At 38.3% G+C, this 18707-nt stretch overlaps 1 protein-coding gene across 1 annotated transcript in view; it reads right to left on the minus strand.

The window, feature by feature from the left end:
- Positions 1-3820: 3820 nt before the first annotated feature.
- SH3D19 (SH3 domain containing 19) overlaps positions 3821-18707 on the minus strand; it is a 30490-nt gene continuing 15603 nt past the window's right edge. The window contains 12 exon segments of the mRNA XM_010287387.1: positions 3821-3937; positions 5237-5334; positions 6220-6406; positions 6920-6972; positions 7231-7418; positions 9097-9155; positions 11501-11631; positions 11946-12018; positions 12375-12443; positions 13761-14025; positions 16370-16428; positions 18638-18707. The exon segment at positions 18638-18707 is cut by the window's right edge and continues 23 nt beyond it. Of these exon segments, the coding sequence (XP_010285689.1) occupies positions 3821-3937; positions 5237-5334; positions 6220-6406; positions 6920-6972; positions 7231-7418; positions 9097-9155; positions 11501-11631; positions 11946-12018; positions 12375-12443; positions 13761-14025; positions 16370-16428; positions 18638-18707 (1369 nt within the window).

An 18707-nucleotide genomic window follows, 5' to 3' on the forward strand; every position in this document is an offset into this window, starting at 1 on the left:
GGGTGTTTTTCAGGTTTTTTAATTTTATTTTTTTGGAACAGTAGACTGCTGGCATTACCATGTAGGGGCTCTGAGTAAATGTATGCTTTACAAAACTACTTCAGACAGGGGAAAAGTAAGCAGGAAGGAAAATTTTGTGCATCCTCTCTATTCTCCATACAAATATTGGCTGAAGAATCATGGAGTATGAATAGCAGCAATCAGCAGTGCATGCTTAAAAATATGTGTAGAATTGCTTATCAGCTCAGGGTCAGCCCCTGTCTTTGTGATGAGTAGTCTTGCCCACAGCAAGAGCGGAGCATCACCATCTTGTGGGATACCCTGTGATGATGGCTGTCATAGATTCTGCAGGCGGTAAGTGGGAGATGTACCCGAGTCCAAGGGCTTGAATAAACTGTCTTAAAGCTGTCAGGATTCTGAGGTGTTTGGACTACTTGTAAAGGGATGTGATATTCTTGTATTATTTGTTTGTGGGTGAGTGGTTTTTTTTTAACCATTGGGTTAAATATCTAAGCAGAATGAGATCCATAAAACTGTCATGTCAAGTGGAAAGCTCAGCTCTCCGCAGCATAAGACAATAAAAATGCCATCATGACTTAATTATAAAAATTTTATTGGTTAAATACATTCTTAATTTACAGAGGTACCATAACAAACTTACTGGACTTAACAAAGATTTATTTAGGACACTGTTAATTGTACACAAAACAAAGACGTCTTCCTGAAGATATTTCCAGAGGGTGGATCAAACAGGAAATGCTTTGATAAATGACGCTCTTATTATTGTACTGATGTATGAGGGTCTAGCTGAATTTCAAGGTTACAGCTGAAAATGGCTACAATATTTGCAGTTAGGATATGTTCCATATGTGTGAAGTTCCACTTCACACTCCTATTTTTGCAGATTATATACTGTACACCTTAGGAATTTTATGTTATGATCTGTATGCAGTTTCATGGTGATAAAGTCTTAAAATCCCTTCCTGTAAAAGCCAAGCATCTAACTCGTTTCAGTTTTAATAAATAAGGTTTTAGCTGCCTGCAATAATGCAAGCAGGCTTTAGATGGCACTCCTTGCTCTGAATGTAAGGCTTTGCTGCTCTTCCTGCCCTGTGTAATAGGGAGGAAAAGATTAAAATAAAGCAGAGTGGCGTTACCTACTGAGAGGCACTGACTTTTAAACACTCAGTGGAAGTTACAGAAACAACCGGTCAATACACAGTTATAAAAACGGGGAAGGGGCAATTGGAAAAAAAAATATAAAAATTCAGTTCTACTTTTGAGGCTTGTATCAAAATCTTAGAAAACTGCCAGACAAACAGTAAGTAAACATCATACACTTGTGGGCTTTGCTTGGTTCTGCTGCTCTCCCCCTGCTGTGCTCACTGGAGGAACTGAGCTGGCACAGGTCACAGTGGAAGAAGCCTGTTTTTATAGGGTAATCCACTGAAAGGTTATGGTTGAAAAGTCTTGAGTGGGCTTGCAGGAATCGGGGAAAGCTATCTGTCATATATTTCTTTCCTTGGATTTCTCTAGGAGGAGATGGCTGTTCTATTGGAATAAACAACCACCACCTTTGGAATATCCTGGCAGGAGAGCTTAGGGAGTGGGAAGGGTTGTCCTCGGAGGTGGACTTACCTTAAAGTTTGATTCCACAGGAGTTCTGGATAGGCTTGGTGGGGGTTGCAAAACTGAATAATAGCTGTATAAATTGTCATGTTTCTAGAATACCACATAACTTCTAATTGTTTTTATAATGTTAATCCCCTTAATGAAAGTAGAAATCCAGTTCTCAACTCATTAAAACTTTGTGTGATCTTCATCCCCTAGTTGTGTGAATGGTATTGGTGCAGTTTAAATATACAACACTTCATGCTCGTGAAGTCTCTAAAGAAAAAAAAAAATGGGAGGGCTAATGCCTGTGTCTATATTTGCAGGTACTGTGGCATAAAGTGACTACAGAGTGTAATGATGGTGGTGTGCATGTTCCTCAGGCTTGCCTCAGGTGAGCTCCAATCTGCTAACAAGCCTGGGCACCTGTTCCCTGCTGTGGGGGAGTCCTTCAGTTCAGTTTTGGCTGTGAACTTGTTTTTGCCTGCCTGTGATAGTAACCAAAGTGCAGTTCCACAGGGAGGGGAGGGCTACCCTCACTAGCTTGCTTAGACACCAATTTAGGTGCACCCCAATCTTTTCTAGCTGTAGGTATTTATTGCTGTCTTAGACCTTATCTTAAGATGTCTTATCTTAGACCTTATCTTAAGATGTCTTATCTTAGACCTTGTATTGATAAAGTTGTAGGCTGGCATGTGACTAAGTCAAAACTATTTGGAGGTCAATCATGATGATTATATTTTCCAGCCTCCATCCACCAGTCAACTGTTGGCCTTTTTGCAACCTGAACTTCCAGACCCACAAAAAAAATATTGTAAGGGTATCTTGATACCTAGTGACCTGCATCTCTCTGAAGTAATGACTCATGCTAACAGCTTACTGGATGAAAGTGACAGAATACTGTCAGCAATGAAAGAGCCAGCTGCAGCATAATTTTTTCTATTCCAGTCTGATGAAGTTAGCAGTTAATTGAGATGCATTTAACTATTTTGTCAGAAGCCAAGTGTTGCAAAAAGGAATTCACTATAGAAGTTCCTGTAAAGTGAAGCTACCTCAATCATGTCTGTCTTAAGTCACCCTGCTGCTTTTTACGAAGTGCTTTTGTTAGAGCTTGAAGTAACCCTTGCTAGGCGTGTTTTTGTTAAGGCCTTGATAGACCATTTATGATGATGCTCAGTATAGTTGGTATGTGGTAACAAACTGAAAACTAATCCATGTCTGCTGAAAGCTAAAACCGAGGCTGTATAATATCCTTCATGTTAAGGACAGGAATGGTGTTACTGAAGTATGTTCCAGTGCTTGAGTGACAACTGAAATGCAGACCGAGTGAAGACTTGGCTTTCCACTTGTGTGAAGGGGGTGGATGGGCAAATAGTTGGAATAGTGCAGCTACTGCATGGAGGGGATCTGAGAAAGTTCAGTAAATGCTGTCTGTCACAACTAACTTCAGCTGGGAAAGAAGGGTATGATGCTGCTTGAAGAACAGGAGCCATTAGAAAAAACTAAACCTGTATCTGGAAAGGATTTGGGGGAAGGGAGGAAGGTCTAAGATGATTCATATCAATTGGAACATTATTTGTTAAGAGGCAAAAATACCTTTACGTTTGTGATCTTCCTGTATGAGCAGCTTGGGCTAAGAATAGAATAATACTACACAAGGATTTGCTTCTGAGTTTCCCTCTTACGAGTATAGGTTTGATACTCTTCTACTATGAAATATCAGTTATCTTATCCTCTAAGTCATAAAACAAGTGGATTCTACTGCTAATGTGGAAGTCAAGCAGTAATGAAACCTGAATATCACACTTTATCTACATACTGAGTGCTGTAATTATATCTTAAAAACAATTTTTTAAAATTTGGATTTTAAAGAGTTTTTAAAGAAGCCTAAAGCAGCTTACTTTATGCAGACTTGGTGCATGATAAATGTAATACCAGATAGTAAACATACTAGAATGCTATTTAAGTTAAAATGGTGTTGTACCACAGTATTTCCCTAGTTGGAAACAGCTAAAAATCCTGCTTGTATTTGCTCTCAGAGCATTCATGAAGCACGACTACATACACTGTCACAAAAAGATACTAGTATGACTGTCTAGAAAAAGTAGTGCAAAACATTGATAGTCAAAACATGTTGATGTCTTTGCTGTGCCTTTAGGATAGAAAACATTCTCTCCCACATGCAGGGAGTACAAAGAGAGGCAAGACTTCATGGTGTGTTTAAAATCTGAACAAAGTTCTTGGGAAATATCCCAGACTTTCCTTGTATCTCTCCACTCATCCAGTCCTTGTCTACAGATTCCAGCTCTGTTATTGTATCACCTGCCTGTAAGAGAAGGAGTAATGTGAGCCCATACAGCTTACTGAGCAATGTTAATGCATGCATAGCTGATGTTATTCAGAAGCAATTAATATCAATCAAATAGAAGTAGGATGTGGCCAGTCTCCTCTGTTAGTTAAATCTCTTTGAGATTGTTTGCCAAAACCAGCTGAAACTTCTCTTAGGGTAAATACTTGTCTATGCTGAAAAATCACTGCCTTCTGGAAGGAAGAAACACCACTGCTGGATAGCTTCTTGTGTTGCTTAAGCTCTCCAGGTATGTTAGAGACCTGGCTTACAGGCCCCTGCTTTACTTGTTATTTGTGTGTGTTTCCTTGCTCTGAGGATTCCTTTTCTTCAAACACTTCAAAGGTGGTGTGTTTTTTTTAATGGAGTCCCAATATTCTCCAGCTTTCCTCTTTCCTTTGGAAACTTTCCTTTCCCAAAAGGGAAAGCAATCATCTAAGTAGCTTAGTGTGATATTTAAAATAAACTGCAGCTCCTGTATTTCATCCTTGCTCCTGTTTTCATCTTCCTATGCTACACACTTCATCTGAAGCACTGTCATGGCCCTGGCCTTTCTTCCAGTACCTCTGTTTCCTTTTTCTGCTTTAAAGAATCATCTGTCCTTTCAGCATTGCAGGCTGCTAGTGCTGAAACTAATTATTTTGCTTGCTTTAGAATGAGAAAATAGGGTGTTCTGCTGATAAGCACAATTTTGTGCCTGCTGTGAAACTCTGCTCTTTCTCAGAAACTTGCTTTGGAGTACCACAGTTATCTAAATCATGACTTTGAATCTACAAGGACATGCTGTTTCTTGTTTGTGCTCCTTAATATTTGGGCATCCAGCAAGTATTTAACTTCTCCCCTTGATGCTATGGTAACTATGTATTGTGCTGTAAAACTTTTAGATTTTGCTGTATTAGGTGTCCCTTAGAGGCATTGCTGCTGTAACACTGGCACTCTTAACTGTTACCCTCCTCGTTGCGGTCTTCCAAGTTAAAGGAGAGCTCCATTGACTGCATCAACTGATCAAGAACTGAATGTACTGCAAAATGAGGTTGGTTTGTCTTGTCATGTTTACTGAATCAGAGAAGGCAGAGGAATTCTGCAATTCCTGACCTCTTTTCAATGTCTTCAGTGAAGATTTTGCCAATATGAAATAGAAGTGTGGTAAGGGCAAAAATTTTTTTAGTGAGGTCATTTATCAAATGTGCTAATATCTATGCCTATTTTCACAGTGGATAAATCCTAATTTTTTAGCAGTTTTTAGGAGCGTAAGATTGGGCTAAGAGAGGTACTTACTTTGAAGGAAAGCTCATCTTCATTTTCTCCATGAAAATCATAAAGAGCTTTGGCTTTTCCTTTCTTCCCTCGTACAGACTGTGACAGCTCTACCCTGGCTGCAGAACATAGACAGGACAAGTTATTTGGATTGGAGTGAAATCTCTGTTTCTGGAGAAGTTTCCTGTTTATTCTTGTGTCTTCTCCCCACTAGTGTGCTATAGTGTGTCCACATGTTATTACTACTGCTGCTTAGCAGCTTCACTGTCCTACTGCAATAAAAATCTCTACTGACACCAGTTAATTTTACAGTACTAACAACACATTCTTATAGTTCTGCTTCTAAGAGGACTAAATTTAAGGTTCAGTTACTTGAACCTTTTACTGGTCATAATAAAGGCTGTATTTTCCTCTTTGTACTTTGAGATGAAGTGGTACTTGGTGTGTGCTATTTGCCAGTTAAGTGAAATTTATTTCCTGTCAACTTTTACTTGTGGTGTTACTTGCAAAAACTACAGGGAAAAAATTGTGATTGTCCTCTGTGAAGGTTTTGACTGCATTGATTTGGGGACCAAAAAGAAGCTTGAGACAAGCAAGCAGTGTTCATTCCTTGCTTCATCCAAGGGATTACAATAGTTCTGTGCCAAGATGGAGCAGTTGTAAATAATTACAACTCTCCCAGCTCTTTAGCTGTGCTGCAGTGTTTCTTTTTAGCTGGGGGAAAACCTGGCTTTCCCCCCATCTTTTGCACCCTTGAATTCTCTAAAGGTAGCTCAATGGTCCTGTTCTGCCTGTGCCTGTTGCCTCCCAGATTAATAATGGTAATATAATGGTCTAGTCAGTAAGTAGAGAGGGCAGTTCAACACTTAGTTTAGCTTTAGGATATTAAGGCCTGTGGTGGTGTGTGGCTTGTTGATGCAATGGGATAGTTCGGTTCTCCTAGAACTCTCATGACAGTCACAACCCATGGAATAGCAAATTGCCATCTAGTAGCAGCACTGTACCTGAGCAGATCTGAACAAAAACTGCTGGGAAAATCCCTTCCTTTTCATTCAATCTTCCTCTATACCATTCCGAATCTACTTGTTCCAGTATTTGGATGTAGTCTCCCTTTTTAAAGGATAAATCATCTTTGGTTTCTGCTGTAAAATCATGAAGTGCTTCACACCACTCTGCTGAGCGTCTGTTGTTCTATTCAAGTGAACAGAAGAAATGCATTAATTTTAGAAGCGTTAATGGAGCCCATAAGCTGATGGATACTGCTGAAAGCAGCTGTGCAGAACACGGGTGTCCTGACTTTCTCTCATACAATAGTGTCACTGAAGATGTAGACTAGAATGGCATTTCAGCAATTACCACAGAATTTCACTGAGGCTCAGACACATTCCTTTTTATCATTGGTGGCCAGGGACAGGATTAATAAATTCAAAATTTAGACCACTGCAGCAATACTTAAAATAGAGCTAACAAGAATTTGCTTAAGCACAAAGGATAAAAAGCTACTTACATTAATTGGCCAGAAGCTATGAATTCGATCAGTTTAGGCCAGAATTTAAGATGTGACCATGCAGCATTGTGTGCTGTGGAAGTTGTGTTAAATTCAGGTGTAAAGTTGTGCACCTAATTTGACATTATAATAGAAAGTCTATGTAAATCTATGAAACCACTATGTAAATTCTGCCTTCACCTATGACATTTGATTACCTGAGGAAGGGAAGAAGAAACCTCCACCTTGTTCTTCAGTGCTGCTCCTGTACCTATGTAAGTAAAGAACAACTTAGAATAGCAGCAATGACTATTTAAAATGTTACTGATGATAGAGACTTTGGATATTGAAAGTGATTATTAAGAATAACTTCTGAAGAAATCCTACTATTGATTTTTCTTACCTGTCTTCTCTCCCTTTCTACCGCCTTCCTGCATCCATTGTCCTTTTGGACTTTTCTCCTATATGCTGCCTATATGTATGCAGTACAAAAAAATGTTCTGGAAGACTTTTGCAAACATACTCATACCTATTCCAGGCAGATCTTCAATTACTTCCACAAAGTTCAAGGGGAAAATTCCAGAAGTGCCTCTCAGCTCTCCTTTGGCCCACTCCTCATTTACATATTCTTTCAGGATAATAGTTTCACCTTCTGAAAAACTCAGCTCATCTTTCTGGTCTCCAATATATTCAAATCGTGCTACACATCTTGGGCCTCTGCACAAACAAAAGAGAAACTTACTTTGCTTCTTTATTATTATTATTATTTGTACTTAATAATAAGGCAACACTGTGTAAAATGTGGATTGTTTAATTAAAATGATGAAAGAATGCACTGAAGATACAACAGGTAGAAAATTGCGGTCTAGCCCTGGTTCTCATCTCTGCTCATGGAGTCTGTCTCAGCTCTTCTCATGGAGTCTGGAAGAGCTGGACACAACTTCTGTATCCCAATTCCTGGTTGTTACAGTATTTTGCATAAGACCCTATTTCTCTTCCAAACAACTACAACAAAAAAATCACTTTATTTCTCAGCTACCTGTTCCATTTTATATTTTTTGCCTGTATCCAAGTAAGTGTACTGATATGCTTTTGTTAAGAGTTTGATGTTTTTTTTCAGCTAGCACCCAATATAGATGTAGTCAAACATGGGTGGGGAGTGGATGTTGTATATTTGTCCCAGATCCCAAATACATGGAGGCTTCATAGGGGCAAGCTAGTTTTTATCTACTTTTACAAACATTATTCTGTAAAATCTATGCCAGGCATGAGAAAATAAATTATCTATTGAAGAAAGAACCATCAATGCAACTGATAAATTTTACTTAATTTGGTATAATACTGAAAAAATTATTTTTTCTCACTTAAATAGATTTAATAATTTAATAAACTATTAAAGAAATTACTCTAAGAAAATTTTTTATTTATCAGAAATACCATGCTAGAAAAAAGTGATAATAAGCTTTAATTCTTTCTATAGCAGCATAGCATACAACCAATGTAAGAAGTTTGATTCCCCCCCGCCATCCCCTACTCGTATCTTTGCAAAGGCTTCATGACAGAGCTAGCACTTTCTTTCTTAGTTGCAGAAGCAGCTTTTATATATAGAGTTTCAGTTAAGACAAGCCAAGCTCTATCTGAATAAGAAACAGAACTATCCCATTGATACCTGTTCCTGCCTCTGCCTGAGTTTGCTTTAATTGCTGCAGTGAATGATTATGAAATCAAATAAATCATTATTGAGTAAAAATGGCATGAAAAGTTGTTCCTTACCCACATATCTTAGTACAAGTTGTTTGCAAATCAGAAATGAAAGTGCTTGAAGTACATTGGATCATTTGATCTGGGGAACTTTAGATTCACAAGTTACACACTTGAAGGTTAGATTTCTCTACTTAAAGTACAGCTATATTCTGTCCCGTTGTATCTTGTTCTTTCAAATGAGTAGGAGCCCTACCATGTTACATCTTAACAAGGATACTGGAAAGAGAGTAACAAGCCAGGAGCAGAGAGAGGAGAGGTAATGCTGAAGTTAATTAAATTGGTTCACAGTTTCTGTAACTAATTTTTGTGAAAAATTATGGGAGATGCTGTTCTAATACAACTCACAAAAGGAAGGAAAGTGAGTGAAGGGGTCTAAATCTATATAAACAGTTATTATAAAGTGATCTACCAATTTTTTGAAGCCAAGAAGTGAGTTTTTAGGCTTTTTTTAACCTGAATGAACCTTATTAAAACATAAACTTCTAGTTTTGAGAGCTTAATTTTTAAAATATATTTTGGTGAAGAAACTGTTAACCATATTAACCTCAGCGCAGACAACACCTGCTTCAAAGTTATTTTCTTTTTTACTTCCTAGTAAATCAAGGTGAGAAAGAAATAAGATTTGACTCACTTAATACATTGTGATAAAGAAGGTATTTTTTTCCTGTTGCCTTCTTCTGGAACATCAATCTAATAAGACAACACAGTAAGTAAAATTTTCCATTTCAAGCTCATGGCAACATAACTGCAATAAACTTGGAACTGGTTAAAATAATCTATTTTTCATCTAAGCACCAGCTCCAATTATGACCTCCATGTGACACTCTACAGTCACAGGCATGGTGTGATACATGACCATATTAATGTAGATTTTGGTTTTGTATGATAGATTTCTCTATCATCTCATGCAAACACTATTATTAGAAGCACTATTTAGTGTTTGCTTTTATGAAGCTGGTTTACTGTTTCTACTTGTGGCATGACCAATTGACAGAATATGGGACTGAATGCTACCACATGTTGTTACATTTAGCTTCCAGCTTTCAATTAGTAATTGTTCTCTATTATTTACTAACACAATATATTGCAATAGACAAAATTATTGTTTACACATATTCTTTCTGGGCTTTGGTTCTTTCTGGGCTTTCATAGCCAGCTGTCCTCCAAACAAAAACCCATCTCACAAATCTCACTTGAATTGGAGAAATATAATTTAGAAAATCAATATGTGGATATATCAACCAGACAGCATTCAAGTCCTTTATCATAAGAAGACTTCAGTTGTATTTTTGGTGTGACACAAAGGATGATCTGTGAGATTTAGTGTAAGACTACAAGCCTAGAGACCCTGGCGAGGAGCTTTGTGTTACAGCTCCCATAAAAATAAGCTAATGGAACATTATTGTTGATGTGAAGGACTGGAGGAAGTCATGCTGCCTTTTAGGACAAATAATCTTGGCAGTGCTCTTGCTAGAGGAGCTGGTATCTGTGGTGCTCTGAAGGTTCTATGGGAAGTAATAACTATGTATTATTTTTAGGTGTCCGGACATCAAGCTACTACCCAGCTCAATATTGTAAAACATACTATAGCATATTGTGTAGAGACCTTGTATCAAGTTCAAATCTGACATGAATGAACAGGAGTTTATTCATATTCAGTAAATTAGCCTCATGTGCCAAAACAAGGGTAACCACCTTTTACAACTAAAATAGAAATTTGAAACGCATCTTCCCTAGCTCTTATGAAGTTGCATCTGTCTGTATCAAAGCTGAATTTGACCCCAAATATTCATTCCACAGCTTTAATGTAAAATCTTTTCTCTATTAGCCATCAGTAGTAACAAGAACTTTTACATTAAATTTTTGGTCTGTGTAGAAGCAGCTAATCAATTTAGCTAACAAATCTTTCTCATGAAAGCAAAGCGAGCATGGTTCCATTATCAGTAACCCCGAGTCTAGTTTTTATTCTTCAGCACTTCTCAAATCTTAAATTTTTTCTCCAGTAACACTATTACAGACTAAACAGATGCCCTGTGTAACACACTGTGATGGTTACTAAATACTTCGTTACTAATTACTTCGTGTTACCCATGTAGCAGCAGTGCTCATCTCTGCCAGCTGTCCCAGTTTGAGAGAGACTTAACTGTCTTTAATGCCCAGTCATACACCTTCACTGCATCCTGGTGTCAGCCACCTCTGTGGCCATATGGCTGGTGTGGCTAGCTCAATGGTCATTTCTGCTGCCACAGAATGGACTTCAATCTCAGACTCAGGTTTGCAATAGTTTTGACCCAGCTTTTATGCAGTGAACCATACTGAATCTATTTTAAAGATGAAGCACTCAATTAATTGCTGTTGGGCTCCAAAACAGCACCTGTTGCTTGCCTGCCATTTACTGTCAAGTGTCACATTCAGTAACAGGATTGCTTTAAGCTGCTCATTTTCAACAACACAATCTCGTTGCACTGTGCCAGCATAACCATTTGTGTGGCCACTTGGTAAACCACTTACTTAGGTGAACTGATCCAGCTGGAAAAAATATTCTGAGAAGAAAAAAAAACCATTTTGTTGGGCCCAACTGCTGCTCTGACCTAGTTCACTCCATGGCTATACAGTGGTGAGTCCAACACAGTTCAAGGGAAAAGAACAAGAGAGAACCCGGGGGGTGGGAGCAAGGCACAAAAAGCAATCATCTTACTGAGTGTTGTCTTACATGCGGCTGTGAAAAATTATCTGCTCTGTAGACCCTGAGAAACTACCCAGGTTAACAAAGAAAATCTGGTAAGGGCCATGATTTTCTCACTTGGCTTCAAATTAACAGCAAATAATCCCTGTAACACAAAGTGGTTGTGTCAAATTAAGCATCTTTCTAATACCTTACAAACAAGTTGATATGTCTTCTATGTTGCCAGTGGGAAAAGAGATTATCTAAATATAGAATAGAGTGTGTTTAACACACAAGAGCTATAGTAAAATAGAACCAGAAAACCAATGCAGTAGTATCTTACATAGCAATGTATACAAAGCCTACATACAACTACTTTAACAAAGCTGGCAGGAAATATCCCTGTGCGATTCCCACATTTTCCTCTGTACCACTCGGTATCGATTTTTTCCAAAAGACAAACGGTGTCTCCAGAATGAAGGCCCAAGTCATCATCATGCTCTGTAAGACAGCATCATTTCAGTTAATGGTAGTTGTCACACTCACTGATTTTCTCTAAGTAAAACCTTCTTAATATTAATATCACAGACAAAAGCAGAATGAGTTTTTTTAAAAGTCAATTATACTTGATAAACCAGTTAGCTTTAACTAGAAGACTGTCCCAGCTATAGCTAAACCCATGGATTTGAACAACTGTGCACGCAGACCTTACAGGCTGAGCTTCCTCCTAATTTTTAAGCTCTAATTCCTAAGAAAATTCCTATTTGAAAGTCTTGGGAGTAAAACAAGCTTCCAGAATATTTGCATTTACTTACCTGCAGGAAAATCATGCAGGACTACAGCATGAGGTGCACTTGTGTCAGAAGCTTTTGGAGGGTGGTTTGAATCCTGACAACAACAAATAAATCCAAGTAGTTTACAAATCACAGAAAACACTAACAGAATCTCTATTACGTACTCTGAAAGTAATTTTCTGACTTTGGACACAATGTTGTTCTGGTATCAGAGAATCACCTTTGGAGGCAACAGTTAGTATTGGTCACACAGCTTATGGGCCTGAATTTCGTATAACTTTCACCAGTTTTGTTTTGGTGGTTGTTTTGTTTTTATTAAAGAAATACAAGGATTTAATAAGCCACTATTGCATTTCTCAGTGTAACCTTTAAAGCCTAAAGCACTTGATACTTCAATGCAACAGGAGTCTTGCTCATTAAATATTTATCAGCAGAAAAAAATGCCTTTACCTTACAGGACCATTCTCCAGGGTTCCTGGGCAGGCATTCTTCCTTGGCAACTCCAGGAGGCACAGGCAGCTTGAACAGAAATAGAGGCAAATGGAAGAGTTTGTTGCACTTCTAAGCACCTGAAATTCCCACTGCAAGTGAAAATGGTCAGATAATGGAACTATTCAATCCCCCTGCTACAAGTATCTAATGTAGGAGTCCAGTGGAAGAGGACAAGCTCTTTTGGAAGGCATTCAGAACAAGACTGCTGGTGATAAGAACTGCCATTTTGAGAAACTCAGGTGGTGTCATCTGCTTTCAAAGTGTCTTAGCCACCTAACTGGTATCATACCATACAGTACATGGAAGTTCAGCAACACACTGACAGAGAAATGTATTCATTTGTCATAGAGCGCACTGGCAGAACAACTTGGGAGGAAAATGTCATTGACAGTAACACTTGAGGGCAGAGAATTACTAGTGATTTGCTACTGAAAAAAAAAAAATCTCATCTACAAAATACATCATATGTTTCTTATATAAACAGGTGTGGCTACACCAGAGAGGAAGCAACATGCTTCCCTTATCTCAAAGCTGTTCCTACTATCGACTTAGATACATCTTTCTCTCTGTTTCACCAAGGATCTTAAATGTGACAGTAAAGATCAAAGAGAAGGCAACAGAAGCTTCCACTTCATGCTGAATGTTGGTGGTGTTCATGCTGCAGTTGTGTGGGTGCTTTTTTTGACAACAGCACTGGTTCAAGCAGTCATCAGCTTTGACCAGTTTCAAGCACCTGGAGAAAGACTCTGTCCTTTTTATCTGTAATGTTGATCCATTTATATTTAATATTCCCTAACAACACATGCAATACCAAAAAGAAGCATTTTTATAATGAAAAGGGATGGCATCAATAGGATGCAAATGTAAGATAAGTGATGTTACATTCTTCATGCATTGCAGGCTTGATTAAACAAGGTAAACTACTTTTTAAGTTCTAATGCCCCTCAATTTTTTAAGCATTTTGACATATACAGGGAATAACAATATATAAATGAAATTATTTAGCACCATGTTACGTGCTGTAATAGAATTCAGAACTTGTGACTGTATGATGAACCCCCCAAAACAAGCTATGCATTAAAGATATATATACAAATTACATATATACACAAAAATACACACACACATATTTCTATACTTTGCATGTGTATATTGCTTTCTCCAATATTACCTTACAGTACCTATCACTATTTCTCTCTTAGTATTTTCTAAGGAAAATTATGCTGATAGATGAAAATTATGAAAGCCATATCATAGTAACCTACCTTACTACCTTTTTCACTACTATTTTCATTGTCACTGTTTTATAAACAACAGTCTCAGATATTCTATTTCAACTCTCACCATGTATTTACTGTAGAGAGGATGACCTGGTTTAGGTCTAGGAGGTAATGCTGGATCTGCATTTTTGAAGACTTGACTTTTTGCTCTCTTGGGTCCCAGTCTGAACTTGCTGGGTTTTTTATCAGGAGCGATGTCAGAAGTAGATCGTGAAAGAGCATCCTTCTGGAAGGAGGTCTTGGCTGCAGAGAGTTTTGGTGGAGGTGGCCTTCCAGGAACACCTTTAGGTGGGGGAGGTCGAGCAGGTATAATTTTTCCATCTATAGGCCTAAAAATTGGGTACACCATCAGAGAAATATGCATATTAATAAGCTTGATACTTCATCCTCCACTACAGCCCTAGCTACAGAGTATGCAATAAGGAAATGTGACTCATGATGACTTGGGCTGTAAAGTGTGTAGTATCTGAAGCTCTCCAGGAATACATGAACTCAGCAGATACTGCAAATGGATGATAAAGTCCTTAGATCCTTTGACTACATATTTGCAAGTCCGCTCATCACTTTCACTTATGAACACACTGCCAGCTTTCTCGGGAATGCACTACATAAGCAGGATTTCTTTCAGCAATCCACCTTTAGAAAGAGCTTTGTCTGAAGCTGCCTCAGGACAGAGTTCTTCCAGTGGAGAGCTTTGGTGAAAGCCCTGAAAAGCTCTGCTGATCTAGCTAGTCTTCAGGAATCAGCCTAGCTCATTCCCTGGGATGTGACTTACCTGAAATGACTTTTGGGCCTCTGCTGATACTCATGACATATGACACCACTTTGCACAATGGCATCAATACCATTTTTATGCAACAGATGTCTACTGCAGAAAGAAAGTATCAGTGAAAACACTCAAGTTTTCTGGCAATGCTGGAGGTACCACACTCTCATTAGCGTACCAGTAGTTTAGAAACCAAAATCAGAGACTAGTAAGTGACAGTGGTAATTTAAAAAAAAAAAAAAAAAAAAAAAAATCTAAAAATTCCCCTTACTAAGCATTGATTTTAAAAAGTTGCCTATACAGTACACACAAGCCATGATTTTTAGAATCAAAGAGTGTGGCCAAATCAATAATTTGCTAATTAAAAATCAGCTCTGTTATAAGCAAGCATTATGCACATAAAACTTTGGCTTCCCGTTATTAAGAACCCTAGCCCTACCACTATTCCAAAAATACAAGAGTGTTTGATTGTTACCAGGAATCTTCGGCCAGTTACTGCAAGTTTCTGCTACAACTGTCTCTTTTTTTTTTTTTTTTTAATATAGTGTAATTCAGCATAATTATTTGCTTGCCTGAATTCCTCAAAGGTCTTTAAAAATTATCAACCACAACAAATGTGCATTAGTGGATCTTTAGAGTATTCTTCTGACATATTTTGTGAGTGTCATCCACCACTCGCGAAGATACTAGTGTTCTACTAATGCTCCTATTAAGAGCTCTCTATTACTATTTGAATATAGGTTATCTTTTAAATTTCAAATAAAATTTCCACTTCTGTTCAACTTTCACCTCTCCCCTTTCTGGGCCTCATCCTAAACTAAGCATTTTTAATATTGACAAAAAGGGAAATTCCAAGTTAGACTGCATTAAATCAGGAAATGAAATAACCCATACCTTTGTAAGGCAACTCAACTAAACAAGAAATTCCTAACAAGCAAATCAGAGAATTACTACTGCTTGCTTAAAAAAAATTTAAAAATCCCTTTCAGCAGAAGAGTGAAAGGACAAAATGTTTCCTGCAGTTCCAGAGACCCTTGGGAGAATCAGGAATGCTGTTATGCTAAACAGAATGGGGGAAAGTAAAAAGCCTATACAGCGCAATAATGAGGTGTTTCTTTGTGGATACAACCACATTCTTTCCTGTTAATGAATACTTATTATTATTGGTAGACTAAGTTTAATAACTGAGAGATTCTCCTGTCCTGACACAACAGAGCAAACTCATGTGTTTAAACCCACAGATTTAGAGTGCAGATGCCAAGATAGTCGCAGTGGGCTAGCTAGCCAATGCCTTATCTCCCTCCAGTTTGGCATTTAGTGGACCTGAATTTAAGGCTGGTCCAGCTACTTTTGCCTCCGCAGACCTTCTTTCTTGTTAGTTCAAAAGAAGAAAAAAAACAAGGTTATCATTGATTCTGCACCCTCACAGGCATTTTAGGTCTGAAGCAAACTGTATAAACCAGCCAGTGCTTCTGGGAAGGTGCTGGCCCAGCATCTGCCCTTTTCAGGGTGGGCAGCATCTGCCACCTCCATTCCTTCACCACTCAGACCCAGTCACAAGTGCAAATGCTGTTGATCAAAAGGTCAGCAACATGCGGGAGGGGATGTTCTGCGTTCAGCTGTGGGTGGAAGGTTAAAGATGCAGAAAGGAATGACTGTCAGCAGCCACTGTACATTAGCTGAAGAGCCAAACAGCTGTCCTCCTATAATCTCCCTGCTCATACCAATGATGTACAAACAAGTATTAATCAGCGAGCAACTTGGTCCTGCCTATTTATTAGTAAGCATACTAGCTACCCAATCCTATTGAGTTAGAACTAGAGTTGGTAGTATCTACATTGAGGCTAACTAGGCAAACTAACTCAGAAACACCACTTTTAAGTGCGTCACTGAAGAATTACACTTACCTTGGGGGTAGTACAGGTTCTATCTGAGGCACTCCACTCTGTTCTGAATGATCCAACTCCTACAAAGATTCAAAAGAAAAAAGCCATTTCTTTAAGCCTAAGAAACAAAATCGATCTTGTTTAAATGATGCATTTCTTATATTAAATTATATCCTACAGACACAAAAAACGAGTTTCTGGAGGTCTGGGAACACAGTAATAAGTATTATGTTGTGTTCTAGCGTTTTAAAGTCTTGTTGGACATAGAGGGCTGACTACCTGAATCACAGCTTAAATTGTGCATTAGGTATGACCCAGCCCTCTTTTCCTACTACATGGGAGTTGGGGCTTAAGAGACAAATTCAGGAGACATACAAATGTACAATTTCACTGCCCGTAGCATTCCAACTGCTGCAGTAATCGTATCAATTTTGATTTAACTTTGACAGATGAAACACTCTGAACAGGCTTGAAGCAGAAAACATGACATGGATGCAACTCGCACAGGACAATGTCTCTTGCAAATAACATTAGCTCTCATTAAAGAAGGCATCTAAGTATGTTTCCTAGAGATTTGACAGATAAACCCTGGTGAATCTTGCTTTGGGAGGTTAAGGCGTCAATCCTCCCAGCTGCCCATCCTGACCCTGCCAGGGATTACTACCCTGTAGCAGAGTCAGTAAAGGGGAACATGTGCCATGTCTGAAGGGCTTGGACCACAGCAATGGATTAACAAGTTACCGTCCTTTCTGCCTCCTGCTGTTCATTTTCATCCCAGTCCAAAGAGTACTGCCAACTCCGCTGAACAAGCACAGCTGCTTGTGGAACAGCGTGGTAAATCAGAGTGCTGAATCTGGGTTCAAAATTATGCTTTTTGAAGCGGTAACTTTAAATAGGTCTGAACAGTCTTGTTTACTTAATTAGGGGTATATGTGCTCAAAAGTGGTAAAAAATTTCTGTGATTTTTCCCGCCTAGAAAATACCTAGATGTATTTTGTGACACAATTTGGACCCCTGATTAAGTCCCCAAATGAATGTTCCTCTGTTCACATGACCCTGATTAGAAAGAAAACAACCTGCCACTTTCAGATAGGGATGCTATCCTCATACCAAAAATTTTCCTCTTCTGTATGAAAAAGAAGAAATATGTGCCAACTGCTGCTTATGGTCAACAATTTTTACTGTTCCTGGCTAATCACTTCCACTGACAAACAATACTAGTATTAGAAGCACACAAGTTCTTATCTTTTGAAAGATAAGCTTTAAATGTTTCAGTGGATTTGATGCAGTCTTTTTCTTAAAAAAAATCCTCTGAAGCTTACACATGCCTGTCAAAATAACCTGGCTGACACTGTAAATGTTTTGGGGTTGCACTGTATAAAATGTTTAGCATCTTGTATTAGAAATTATTTTTTCAGCATTATCCAGAAAAGATGGGACCTCTATGAACAGTCTCTGCAATCATGACATTTAAAAACCCCTTTATCGTGTTAGCAGAGGTAGCCACAAAGACATTTGTTGGCAGCAGTCTGTGAGGGCTTTTGATTTGATTTGATTTGATTTGATCTGATCGGATCTTTTTATTGCCTGTGGTTTCCACAAGATTCTCTGCGACTCTTGCCATCACAGCACTCAATATTTGGAAATTCTACTGTCATTTTCTAGTTTATTTTAATTCCCTTTTGTAAATTTGTGTCAAAGGGCACAACAGCTACAATGTCAACCATTACTGTAAGCTCAAAAGCAAGGAGTGGAGCCTTACTTTCCAAAATAGATGGTTCTACTCAGGCTCTGACAGGACCAGTAGAAAACGACTAGAAGGAAAGAGCTGAAGCAAGCAAGCTTTATTCATCTAAAGAAAAGTTTCTTCTGCCTGGAAATTAGCACAGACACCGAAGAGGTACTGTGTGTATGAAGGTAAAAAAATACATTTCTAAAGGACTTTGACAATATTCACAGTGTAAATCTCATTGGTCTTTGAACCACTTTGCAGTGCTTTTGAAACTGAATTGTAGAATATCCTTATTCCAGCTGCTAAATACAGAAAATTGACGATAGATTGATCAAAGTGTAGTAAAATCAACAAAATGCTTTTCAGAACTGACAGCAGTCTAAATTACCTTATTAAATTAGAGAATGCAATTAAAAGTAAAAAGCCTTATATTTTTGAGTAGTCCTTTTCATCCTTTGGTCCTTCAGATAACTTACTTTACAAAGGCTTGAAAGTCACAAGAGATCTGTTAACCAAAGCAGACAAAGTTGTAATACAGGAAAACAATTCTAACTTACCACTTTTTTTACTAGGTCAGCACTGTTGGGTTTTCCCACTGTGATATCGGAGGTGCTCCCAATAGGCTTT

The sequence above is a fragment of the Phaethon lepturus genome, unplaced genomic scaffold, assembly GCF_000687285.1.
Source record: "Phaethon lepturus isolate BGI_N335 unplaced genomic scaffold, ASM68728v1 scaffold25495, whole genome shotgun sequence".
Lineage (NCBI taxonomy): Eukaryota > Metazoa > Chordata > Aves > Phaethontiformes > Phaethontidae > Phaethon > Phaethon lepturus.